The 13,907-nt window shown below is 39.9% G+C and overlaps 1 protein-coding gene across 1 annotated transcript in view; it reads right to left on the reverse strand.

Annotated features, from left to right (window-relative positions):
• LOC311242959 (ecto-NOX disulfide-thiol exchanger 2-like) overlaps positions 1 to 13,907 on the reverse strand; it is a gene marked incomplete at both ends in the record, with an annotated part of 492,204 nt that overhangs the window by 151,537 nt on the left and 326,760 nt on the right. Inside the window, one exon of the mRNA XM_084332023.1 lies at positions 11,384 to 11,539. Coding sequence (XP_084188149.1) covers positions 11,384 to 11,539 — 156 coding nt within the window. The remainder of the gene's footprint in view (positions 1 to 11,383; positions 11,540 to 13,907) is intronic.

Raw genomic sequence — 13,907 nt, forward strand, 5'->3', positions numbered from 1 at the left:
TCAATTGGTCCTGTTGTTCAGCCTCACAATGCTATTTGATAGTAAATGTGTTTATATGTCCCACCCTCTGGCCTCTGAAGTTGCTAATTTCTTTTTAATTTGGGCCTCACAGGGTTAACCTCTTAAGCCCGAGATATACAGTAAAAGTGTATATTTTCAGCATTATGTTTGTTTACCAATTATTTTAACTGTTATTAGTGAAATAGAAGATTATAGAAATCTCAGGGCATTGAGTCGGAAACCGGCGCATATTGACAGGAGGAAGTGGCACAGCCAAAAGTGAGTGTAGTCTTTTGAAGGAAGAGACTCAGGGCTTTCAAATTTAGAAAAACTACCCTACCCAGCTCACACCAGCCCCTGTCAATCATCTGACTTCTGGATTTACTTTTTAATTTCCCTTATTTTTTGGGATTATCTCCCACAAACCTGAACGTTATTGCCATAAAACAGAACGCAGTTAGTTTCTCTACCTTTCTGTGAACGTCTTGCAAAAAACGGTGTTGCAATATGATGAAGAATGGTGGAGAAATTTACATTATAAAAAAGATGGCCGAATTCAGTACTGTATCTACAAAACCTTCTGTTTAATCATCTTCCCTTTATTCATTTGCTTAGATTTTTCAGGTCTGGTCAATTTTAGCATGGTGTTATTTACAGTCAAAGATCATTTTTTTTTTTAAATAGAATTGATATTCTCCTTTGGTTCATTACAATTTACTCAAGCCTAGTAACAGACACACTATTTCTGACACTGATCCATATATTATGTCCCTAGATTCAGATACCAAGAACATGCAAATGGACCATTTAAAAAAAAATTGTAAATGTTTATTCTACGTCCTTATGGAATGAGTGACATAAAAAAAAAAAGTGAAAAAAAAATAAAAAAAAGTGAAAAAAAAATATATTTTTTTTTATTTTTGTTTATGGGTGGAAGAGCCGCACATTGACGGGCAAAGAGCCGCATGCGGCTCGCGAGCCGCGGGTTGGCCACCCCTGCACTAGATGAACTTAGGGAGGCCATATCTGAAATGCAAAGTGGTAAGGCTCCTGGAAGGGACGGTATCCCACCAGAAATGTACCTCTCATGCTGGGATGTAATAGGACCCCTATTACTTAATATGATTTTATACTCAATTAAGGAGGGGAATTTCCATAAGATCGACAATATTGCACTCATAACAGTCCTCCTTAAAAAAGACAAAGACCCCACCGGTAGTTATAGACCCTTGAGCCTCCTCGGAACCGATATCAAGCTGTATTCCAAGGTATTAGCCATCAGACTTCAAAAGCATATGACGTCTTTAGTTCATCCTGATCAGACTGGCTTCATAAGAGGCCGCTTGATCACGGATAATATAAGACGGTTATTTCACGTGTTAGATGCCAGCAAGGATGACACCCCACCTATAGCGATGTTGTCCCTGGATGTGATGAAAGCCTTTGATAGGTTGGAATGGTCTTATTTATGGGCAGTACTAGAAAGGATGGGATTAGGAAAAGGATTCATTGATATGATTAAAGTATTATACAAAGACCCATCGGCTATGATTACAACAGGTATAATCACCTCCGAAATCTTTCCGGTATCGCGCTTTTCCAGACAGGGTTGCCCTCTTAGTCCCGGACTATTCGCTTTATCATTAGAGCCTTTAGCACAATATATAAGACAATCCCAATCCATAGAACCAATCGAAATTAAGGGCACACAACATCATATTAGTTTATATGCGGACAACGTAATATTGTTCATGCAAAACCCTAACACTTCAATGCCTCATCTTCTCAAGTTGATTGATGACTTTGGTAATCTATCGGGATTTAGGATAAATTGGCCAAAGTCGGCCTTCCTTCCACTTAATGCCCCTGCAAAGAATATACTCCTTCCAGAAAAAATACCAATGGTTAAACACTTCAGATGATTAGGAGTTGAGGTATTCCCTACTATAAGCCAAATGGTGAAGAACAATTACATAAAATTCCAAGATAAGATCAAATACGACTTTGACAGGTGGTCCAAACTTAAAAACTCAGTACAGGCACGAGTATCAATAGTTAAGATGAATGTTTTACCTAGAATCAACTTCATTAGCTCAATGTTACCGTTACCCCCTCCTGATGGTTACTGGAAAAAATTACACTCCACCGCATACAAATTTATTTGGAATAACAAACCTCCACAAATAAAAAGATCCACCGCACAGAGAAACAAAGCCGACGGAGGTATGGCATTTCCAGACTTTTACCACTATTTTAAAGCGTACTCTTTAAGACCACTGACAACCTGGTTTGATTCCCAAGCATCTGTATCCTGGAGAAACTTAGAAGAAAATATAGTAGCACCACATAGACTGCAGGACATAGTATACACAATAATATTATCAATTAAGCAATGCGAATTGGAATTTGGCCCCCTTATTACACATGTGATCCGGATATGGCGTGAAACACAAAAAAATATTCTAACCAACATAAATGGCATAGTCATACTCCCCTATTCAATAACAATGCACTCCTTATTGGAAAACGACCTATAAGATACCCCAAATGGGAAAAGCAGGGCATACACACATTGGGAGATGTTACGTATTAGAAATTCAGATTGTTGTCTTAAAATGGCGTTAATCTCTTTTTTAACACATCAATTTGAGATTCCAATCGATCCGAGTAGTTGTATTGTAAAGAGGAAAATAACGAAGAGTAAAGCGTTTCCAGCTCTGCCAGTTTTGAGCAACGATTCTTGCGTAGTTTGGAAGAAAACGTATCTGTGAAAGTCTTGATAAATCCCTTTACCGACATCCATAATATTCTGGGGTCCTGTGTCGATTCTGCATTCTCCCGCAGGAATTCAACAAGTGCTTCTTTGAATTGTGTAGTGAATTCATTGTTTTTCAGCAATTTCGAGTTAAATCGCCATCTTGGGGCCCGGGATGACAGTATACCAAATGATCCTTTTAGTAGTAAATAGCAGTGATCTGATAATGCATTGGGAACCATTTCCACCTCAAGCTATAACACTGACGAAGGAATATGTAATTCCGAAACATGTTTGTTTCAGGCTGCCATTAAATTCTTGAACCCGAGAGTGCTGGTCTAGCTTCACTGCTTCTTTTTTATATAATACTTAATGGGATTTCAGCACCCAGTGTCGAATCTTGAGAGCGCGGTCTAACTTGACACCTCATATTTATCAAATAGTCTAGGGCAGTGATTCCCAACCTGGGGTCCGCGGACCCCCTGGGGGTCCGCCAGGGGGCGCAGGGGGTCCGCCAGACCACAGATGATTTGAGGTATTTTTTTTTTTTTTTTTTTTCAGATAAATATTTAATTAGCATATTTTTATCATCAGAAGCATGAATAGTCTCTCCACTACAATAAAAAATAAAGATAAATAAATAAACATCTAGACATGATTTTTGAACGTTAACAGTAGGCTACCGGGTAGCCGCTAAAACGCGAATCAGTTGACTATCACTTTCTGTAGCTAGCCTAGCACGCTAGTTAACTTTCTCGGCTCGTCTGCAGTCAGCCGCCAGAGGCGAAAATGTGTGACAAACGAAAAGGAGATGACGGCAGCTCATCTGCAAAAAAAGTTAGGACCTACAGCAATCGCGAAAATTACATCACCATGGGCTTCACTGAGGGACCAGACAAACGACCTGAGTGTGTGATTTGTGGAGAAAAGTTGGCAAACTCGAGCCTGAAGCCCAGCAAGCTGAAGAGACATCAGGCGTCTAAGCACCCAGAAACCGTTGGGAAGGATCCGGACTTTTTTCGGAGGAAAGAACAGTCTCTCAAGGCGAACAAGCCTGTTGATGTTAGAGTAGCGTGGAGCAGGGGTGGCAGTGATTTACAGAAGGCTACCGAAGCCTCCTTTGAGTGTTCGCTTTTAATTGCAAAAGCAAAGAAACCGCACAATATTGGCGAGCAGCTCATCAAACCAGCCTGCATCAAAATGGTTTAGAAACTGTGCGGCCCACAGGTGGCGGATAAACTAAAATCAGTACCACTCTCGAACAATGTAGTGAAAGACCGAATTGATAAGATGTCAAGTGATTGCGAGCAGCAGCTGTCAGAAAAGCTTAGAAAGGGTCCATTTGCCATACAACTTGATGAAACTACAACTGTCGCAGACAAGGCTGTGCTCATCGTTTATGTGCAATATATCGAAAATGAGGATCTGAAGCAGGACATTCTCATGTCAGTCAACCTTACTACCACCACTCGAGGTGAGGATATTTTTACTGCAGTGGATTCTTACTTCATTCAACATAAATGCAAACCGTTCACCATTAGGGCCTGATTTGAGAGGATGAATACAGGATTTGAATATTGGCCAACATTTTGAAATACATATGGTGCAAGATTAGATTTGTTGATTGAAGGCACAAGTCAAAGAAGCATAGTGGGTCTAATTGTGATGCATATGCCTGTGTATAAGCAGTTTGTTATTAAAATGACAAAAAAAAGGTATTAAACCCAGCTAGGACAGATTCTCTCTGCTACTGATTGGAATTTCCTGTCTCATATTTAGTTTAATTTGTTGCATTGATTTGTTCCATAAATGCAAACCGTTCACCATTAGGGCCTGATTTGAGAGGATGAATACAGCATTTGAATATTGGCCAAACATTTTGAAATGCATATGGTGCAAGATGAGATTTGTTGATTGAAGGCACAAGTCAAAGAAGCATAGTGGGTCTAATTGTGATGCATATGCCTGTGTATAAGCAGTTTGTTATTAAAATGAAGAAAAAAAAAAGTATTTTATGGTATCTTATTAGGAGGGGGTCCGCGAATTTCATCAGAGATGTTTGGGGGTCCCTGGGGGGAAAAAGGTTGGGAACCACTGGTCTAGGGGATGCAAAAACATAATCTATCTTGGAGAATGTCTTGTGTCTTAAAGATTGACAGGAGTACTTTCGGGTCATTGGGTTTAGTGATCGCCATAGGTCATTTACACCTGTATTCTTAGACCAATCCTTTAGTGCATTAGATGCTTTTTTCTGCTCATTGGAAATAGTGGGATAAGATTTATCCATCCCGGGATCCCAAATGGCATTAAAATCCGCGCCTATTATAAATGAGTATTCAGGAAGGTTTAAAATGTTTCTAGTGAGTGTAGCGTAGAAGTTAGCCTTGTAAAGATTTGGGGCATATGCCGCTACCAGCGCTATTTTCCTGCTTCTGTATATAATTTTAGCTATGGTTATCCGACCATCTGTATCAGACCATACGTCCTGCAAATCAATATTCAACTTCCTTTCCACGACTATAGCAACTCCACGGGATCTCGTTCCAAAGGAAGAGTGGCTAATGTTATGGTATATGTTGTCCGCTAGCCTTACTTTATCTTCCACTAAAAGGTGCGTTTCGCTTAAAAGAGCCACATCAACCTGTTTGTTTTTCATCAGTGTGAGCACGCTTTTGCGTTTATTTCGGTTGTTTATACCCCCAGTGTTCCAAATTATTATATTCAAACTAGCCATAATCTATACAAGTTGTTGTGTATTTGTTTGTAATTCGTCTGGAGTACGAATTCACTATGGATATATATCCAATCATTGAGGTCCTGTTGAGAGCCGAGCTTAAAACATATATATATATATAATCCCCTGATCCCCCCTCCCTTAAAGAGCCGTACAAGGTACCTATTTGATACCTCCTTCGCGTACAACTACATCCTATCTTGCACCTCCGGTCAGCCCAGAATGAGCAATTTATCCTAAACTTTCCTATGTAAATTACCATAGAATCTAAACTTTTAATTCTAATTTAATAGAATGTCACCTGTGGCCAAGCCACTCTCCCGTTAATGTAATTAAATAAAATGAAAGATATACCTCAATTAGTATACTCATTTAAACCTATTATTTTTTTTAAAACCTTCTACTAACATGTATTGGTTAGAACATTTCAGAAATAAAGAAAAAGAAAGAACGATGTTTAGAATTAGATTATCGAAATCCCTAAAATCAGGTAATAACTACTTACATTTTTTTTTTTTTTTTTTTAAATAACTTTGCATGTTTACACATCTAACAAGGAGGTTTTTAAATACTTGTATGCAGATCGTCCCCCGACAAGACTGGTCATTAATCTGTTATGATGATCGCTGTTCTTCCACATCTATTTCATGTACAAGTCTCATAACGTTGTTATTTTCCAGGGCCATCATTGAAAAAGGCATTGTATTCCAGAATGCTATCAGCCGATCATGACTTGCAGATTGTTGTTGTAATGTTCCAGTACAGTCCTTGTGTCATAGAACAATATCAATCCAGTGTATTCCAGTATATTCCATTATGACACATAGCCTTCAAGAAAAAAAGAAAATAGAAAATTCTAGAATGTTCCAAAATGTCGGTATCAAATCATGACCTGCATATTACCATGAATCTATATATAGTGTTTAGCCTTTTATATTAAATTATTTATACCTCAATGTTGTCAAAAGCTTGTATGATGCCGTTTTTGATGTCCGAGCGATTGCAAAGTTATCCAGAAAAGATGAATCTTGTCATCCACTTTTTGTATTCTTCATGTAATCTTCTGCCGCTTCAAGCGAACATAGCACGAACCTTTTTCCATCTCCCTCCACAATGGAAAGATTAGCTGGATAACATAGGATGGGATGGAGACCTTTCTCATAGAGCTGATGCACCACATCCTTGTAACGGGCACGTAGAGTTATAGCATCCTTGCACATGTCCTCATAGAACGACACGTTTTCCCTTTATATATCAGTTTTCCCCATTTCTTGCGTGCTTCCCTGATGATCGTGTCTCTTATTTCAGTTTCACGTAGGCTAGCAATGATCACTCTTTCTTTGTTGTTGTTGTAGTTTTCGGTGCCTATTCTGTAGCGTTTGTCCACTATTGGTTCTGTAGGTAGGATTTCAGAACCTAGAATTTCGACTAGCACTGCCGCAAACGAGGCATCTGTGCATTTGACTGATTCATCCAAACCCACTATACGGATATTAAATCTGCAGGAGTGACGTTCGATTTCGAGCAATGGTTGTCATGTATCATCTGCCAAAGCTGCTTGTCCCCCACTTGCATTTCAGATAATGCATTGGGAACCATTTCCACCTCAAGCTATAACACTGACGAAGGAATATGTAATTCCGAAACATGTTTGTTTCAGGCTGCCATTCAATTCTTGAACCCGAGAGTGCTGGTCTAGCTTCACTGCTTCTTTTTTATATAATACTTAATGGGATTTCAGCACCCAGTGTCGAATCTTGAGAGCGCGGTCTAACTTGACACCTCATATTTATCAAATAGTCTAGGGGATGCAAAAACATAATCTATCCTGGAGAATGTCTTGTGTCTTAAAGATTGACAGGAGTACTTTCGGGTCATTGGGTTTAGTGATCGCCATAGGTCATTTACACCTGTATTCTTAGACCAATCCTTTAGTGCATTAGATGCTTTTTTCTGCTCATTGGAAATAGTGGGATAAGATTTATCCATCCCGGGATCCCAAATGGCATTAAAATCCGGGCCTATTATAAATGAGTATTCAGGAAGGTTTAAAATGTTTCTAGTGAGTGTAGCGTAGAAGTTAGCCTTGTAAAGATTTGGGGCATATGCCGCTACCAGCGCTATTTTCCTGCTTCTGTATATAATTTTAGCTATGGTTATCCGACCATCTGTATCAGACCATATGTCCTGCAAATCAATATTCAACTTGTCTCTTATTTCAGTTTCACGTAGGCTAGCAATGATCACTCTTTCTTTGTTGTTGTTGTAGTTTTCGGTGCCTATTCTGTAGCGTTTGTCCACTATTGGTTCTGTAGGTAGGATTTCAGAACCTAGAATTTCGACTAGCACTGCCGCAAACGAGGCATCTGTGCATTTGACTGATTCATCCAAACCCACTATACGGATATTAAATCTGCGGGAGTGACGTTCGATTTCGAGCAATGGTTGTCATGTATCATCTGCCAAAGCTGCTTGTCCCCCACTTGCATTTCCTTCGATACTCCGGCGATATTATCATATAGATCCTTATTCTTCTCCTCTTGTTTCAGTGAGTATTCGTTCACAGTATTTTCAACTGCCGTTATGCGATCGGTTTGTACTACAGCCTCTGCCCTGAGGTCTTCGAATTTAGCTTCTATAGCTAACTTAAATAGCTAACAAACAGGGTTTTTGTAGCTATCAAGACATACATAAAAAATGTAACCTCACAAGTTCCACATATTATTTTTACGCACAGTTATTGGATTGTTTGAAGGCTCATGGAGTCCCATTAAGGATACCAATTGAGCACCACAGATATCACAAATTCTTCTATGAAAGAGAGACATCGAGAGGCTTTGTATCTGATTTTTATCATCACTTACTAACGTCCTCGTATGGAATCCTCCCCCTAGACTCAGTCTGGAGGAGGGATATACCAGACTTGGAAATAGATTTTGATTGGCAAGAAGTCTGGGCAAACGTTCGAATTGCGTCACGTAACCCGGACCATCAACAAATTAATCTTAATTATATTCATAGGACATACCTGACTCCTATAAGATTGAACAGAATGGGACTTAAACAAGACTCCAGATGTTCCTTATGTACAAATGGGGATGAGGGTACATTTATGCACATGTATTGGGATTTCCCACCGGTTAAGATATTCTGGAAAGAAGTGTCCCAGCAATTATCAGAATTCTTATTTCTGAACATACCTGTACACCCCTCTGTATTGCTGTTGAATGCTGTTTTTCAGTTTGCAGCCCCTATACAGCTAAAGAGACTAGTTTTATCTGGTCTCACAGCGGCTAAAAAGCTGATAGCATCACGATGGTTTCAACCGGAAAAAATGTGCCGGAAGGTATGGGTTCTTACCTATCTCGATGTGATTTATCTAGAGATATATACAGCAAGAATTTTAGGTGTCAGTGAAACCAACATTGCAATCTGGTTAGAAGTGGTGGAGAGAATAAAAGCTAGCATATGAATTGTAGTGCCTGGTTTGAAACGAATGAAAATGGATGGATTATCCAAGTGGGGGTCCGGGGGGGGGTGAGCGAGCAGGAGCATATGTATGTAGGGTATTAGATAGCAAGTATTAGGTATATATCTCGTATACTACATTTATAATGATTCAAATGGTGATTTCATTGGATGTTTACTGTTAATGCTTGTGTGTCTAATTTGATGTTGTGTTTAAAAAATTATAAAAAAAACACCAGAGAACACCATTATTATCTTTTTATTAATATGGTTTTATTATTATCCTAAAGTAATTTAATGTAGATGACTCAAAAGTATAATTGCCTGTATTATAAAGAAATAGGTAAAAACCATATTATTTTTTAATAGATTGGGGGCCCCACATTTTTTAATAGATTGGGGGCCCACACATTGATTCTTTCTGGGGCCCAGAATCTCCAGCTACGCCCCTGGCTGGGACTCAGGATGAACGCATATTTTTCCGTCCATTCACCTTTGAATTGCAGTCGACTTTTCTTTTACTGACCATCTTTGAAAATGCCATATTTTTCTGCTGGCTGCCTGCTGGCGAAAATAGGCTAATAGCTACATTTATCTCACGGAGATAAAACTGGGAGCGAGTTTACTGTAGATGCGCTGTCAACTCTGCTCCGACTTGAACTGAAACAGAGAGACAACATGCAGTCCGTGAAGACCCGCCCTACTCCCCTACTCTGCCTCTGATTCGCAGACTGTGGGTGAGGGGGAAAAACGCTGATGGGACAGGCAGTGGCAGTGCAGCCGGACATGCAGAGCACTGCTCGCAGAGGAGAGAGATAGCGAGGATGCATTTGCTTCCACTTTACTTGATATCACTCCGGAATCACGTTTCAACCAAGTCACTAACATAACGTTGCTGTCATGAGCCTGCGCTATGGTAGCCTACAATTTATAAAATAAATAAAACTTCCAACTCAGGGCCGCATTAACACTAAACTTTGATGTCCAGTAGGGGGCCGCAAAATATCATCCCGCGGGCCGCAAATGGCCCGCGGGCCGCGAGTTTGAGACCCCTGGTGTAGACTATACCACATAATAATAATAATAATAATAATAATAATAATAATAATAATAATAATAATAATAATAATAATAATAATAATAATAATAATAATAATAATAATAATAATAATAATAATAATATCTTAAATGTATATAGCGCCTTTCAGGAGACCCAAGGCGCATGTCTTGTCCAGTTAATGTGGAGTCGCCAGCCGCTTCTTTTCACCTGACAGCAAGGGGTTTCACCGGGAGAGCGTACAGTAACACGTGCAGAGGTTCACGCCATCTCGCTAATGCAATGGCCAGGACTGCCAACTGTGTTCGTTGGAATGTCTGACCAAGCCGGAAGTACCGCTACCAGCAATTGAACCTGGGTCTCTGCGGTTCAATCATCTGTATCTCTTGATCTTTTCTTCTGCTTTCTCTCTGATTAATAGTAAACAAATCATAGTTGCCTACTAAGAAGCGGTTCATAGTGTACAAATTTGTTTTAGAAAAAAGTAGTATGAATGTTTTAAATGAATATGGCCACTTTTCTACATAGGTTTTATAATATGACATCCATGTCCTGCCTTATGATGCACAGCTTACAGTATAGTTACCATTTCTGACAAAGGAAGCCACCCAACTCCTCGTCCAATCAACAGTCATCTCCCGCCTCGACTACTGCAACGCACTGCTCGCTGGCCTCCCGGCCACTGCCACTAAGCCTCTTCAACTCATTCAGAACGCAGCGGCCCGCCTGATCTCAAACCTACTGAAGTCGGCCCATGTCACCCCACTTCTTAGGGACCTGCACTGGCTCCCCATTGCTGCACGAATCCGCTTCAAGGCCCTCGACCTAGCATACCGTGCGGCAAAGGGAACCGCTCCCGCCTACCTCCGGCCAATGGTCTCTAACTACACACCCTCAAGACCCCTACGCTCTGCATCTTCTGGCCACCTCAAACCTACTCCTATCCAAGCTCCGGGAGGGTCATCAAAAAGAAGTCGCCTATTCTCAGTCCTTGCCCCACAATGGTGGAATGAACTACCCACCCCAGTTAGGACAGCCGGAACCCGTCCAATCTTTCGCCGTCGACTAAAGACTCACTTCTTCAACCATTATCTGAATTAAAAAGAAAAAAGAAAAAAATATCTAACCCTAACTAACCTTACTGTCATGCACTTGTCCTAATAAACTAACCTACAAGTAGCACTCAACACTTTGATGAACATTGTTACTCAGCTGATAGAGTTGTGCCCTTCCTGATGACTTGTCGTACAGAACTTGTAAGTCGCTTTGGATAAAAGCGTCAGCTAAATGACTAAATGTAAATGTAAAATGTAAATGAATACAAGCTTTCAGTATGGCAGTACAATGGTATTATCATGTAGAGACTTACTAGGGTTGGCAGGGAAGAGGGTGCAGGTCTTGCAATGAATGATCTCCTTGATGATGGGCAGATCCTGGGAGAGGGGAGGGGGCACCATGCCCAGGCCGGGCATCATGGGGTTCATGGGGGCGATGCCAGTCATCATGCCAAGGTTCGGATCAAAATCTGGAGGAGGCGGGCATGAATAAGGATACTCAGTTTTTGGAATGTACACAAGCTAGACAAACATACACACACACACACACACACACAGGTAATACACTTTCAGCGAATCCATTTAACGACCAGTCAAATTCCCACCATTACACAGACATCGTGTGCGCCCAGGTTGAATGTTTCATGTGCCGTTTTACATTTTGCATTTTGATCCCTCAACACAGAGTGCTACTTCTGTCAACACTGGTGACACATAGGAATTCTCCAACTGTATATTCCCCCACCCCCCCCCCCCCCCCCCCCCCCCACACACACTCATTGAACCTAACCTGGGTAAATAAAGGTAATGAATGAACTGTAAAGAAAAGCTCACCCATGAGCCTCAGATTGTGGTGTGTGTGTGTTTGTTCTGTATAGGTCGGCTACATAGTAAAACATACTGTATCTACGAAAGAGAGCATGAGTCATACTAGGACACAATTTAAATGCAATAACCAGTAGATAAGCCACTTAACTTTAGGAACACTGTCATCTTTGACGCATACGTTTTGAATAAAAGTGGTAGAAGAGAGATATAATGAGTCTATTAATAGTGAAGAAGAGAAGGGATAGTGGGTACAGGGAAACAGATTCTTTATCCTTAATTAGTATCCTCATTAGCCACGCGACAGCAGTAGCTAAACTTCTTGGGTATACAGATGACAGAAAAAGGAGGGAAAGACCATTAGCCTAAATATATTTAGCTAGTAGCCACATCGACCACAGACATGACACAGCAGGCTACATGGTTCTCCATGTCTCGTATTGATGACCTCACCATCAATCTCAAGCTGGATGTCAGACTAAGAGGAAGCTTGTGTTAAGACAGACCCTGGTTGCCATAGTGATGGATGACCTCTCCTGCCCGCTGAGGTGGAGAAGAGGAAGACGGATAGCAAGAGGAGAGATGAGGAGGGAGGGAGGGAAGCAGGGATGTTGGTGTAGTGGCCATCCTGAATGTGAATAGACTTACTAAGAAAATAGAAGAGAAGATGTAGGAAAAACACACGTAAACAGGGCTGAGGAGTAACTAAGAGGACTACATTTTACAGTACAATTGTAATCGTTTATAGTTACAGTAAAATCAGCAATAACATTGCAAATAAAATAAAAGGTAAATTAACTTAAGAGCTCTGAATTCAGTTCACCTACTGTAGTGATCACAGCAACAACTATACGCTAGATTGGTTATAATCATAGGGTTGCGAATATTGATTATTTTGGTAATTGAGAATACTATAATAATAATAGTAATATTCTGATGAGTAAAGGAGAAGTTCACAGCTTCTTTTGTGGATGTTCAGTTAGTGCAGATGGTCAATGTAGTCAACTGAAGCAATAAATGCCAGTCTATGCGATGTTCTTCCTGATGTCTAATGCTTGTATGATTCAATTGTGGTGCATATCATTATAATGGCCTATTTTGGAATATAATGTATATATGAATATAATATAGTATGCATTTCAGAACCTATTAAGTATGATTGGTCTTGGTTGGGCTACGTCCACCTGCTTTGCTCAGTGTACAGTACTTAAGTTTTGTTCATGTTGTCATGTTGAGATATTATTTATAATTTGTGGACCAGCAATACCACAACACTAGTGCAAATACAGGCAATACCAGCAGCAGGCTAATATGTACAGTACTTCATATTTGTAAAATGTTAGATATTTATTGTTTGTTTATTTAAATATGATTTATTGTTTAACTGCACTTTAGAATAATACAAATGTGTACAGTACCCTACCTGATGCTTGTTGTAATCATGTACTGTTCATAGACTGCAATAATAATAATAATAAGGAGAGTAACCCTGAAAACTAAGTCCTTCAATTTCAAGATTTAAGCGATTGGCAAATTGGTATTAGCATTATCAGACTTATTTCCTGCATTGATATAGATTATACAGGTGGTTCAAATATATTCATCATGAAATACTGATTGCACAATATATTAGCCTGGATCTATCATGGTAGCCTCACAGTGGTGACCTGCTGGTGACAAACCTTTCACTTGCTCTTAACCCTTTCACTAGCCCTCTACCAAAGGTTAAACCTTTCACTGTGACAATACAGAAGGTTAACCCTTTCACTGCCACACAATAAAGGGTTAACCCTTTCACAGTTAACCGTCGTTAGTGTGGTAGTGAAAGGTTAACCTTCTGTAGTGTGGTAGTGAAAGGGTTAAAATAGCTCTCTATTGGTGTTACACAGTGGAGGTTTCTGTATGACTACTTGTGAGGCAGAGCTTCAATAGTAAGACAAAAACAATAACACACATATTACATACAACTTTTTTTTTATTAGAATTACTATTTTCCTATGTGAAAAAGAAAAA

This window comes from Notolepis coatsorum, assembly GCF_963971535.1.
Source record: "Notolepis coatsorum genome assembly, chromosome: 16".
Taxonomy (NCBI): domain Eukaryota; kingdom Metazoa; phylum Chordata; class Actinopteri; order Aulopiformes; family Paralepididae; genus Notolepis; species Notolepis coatsorum.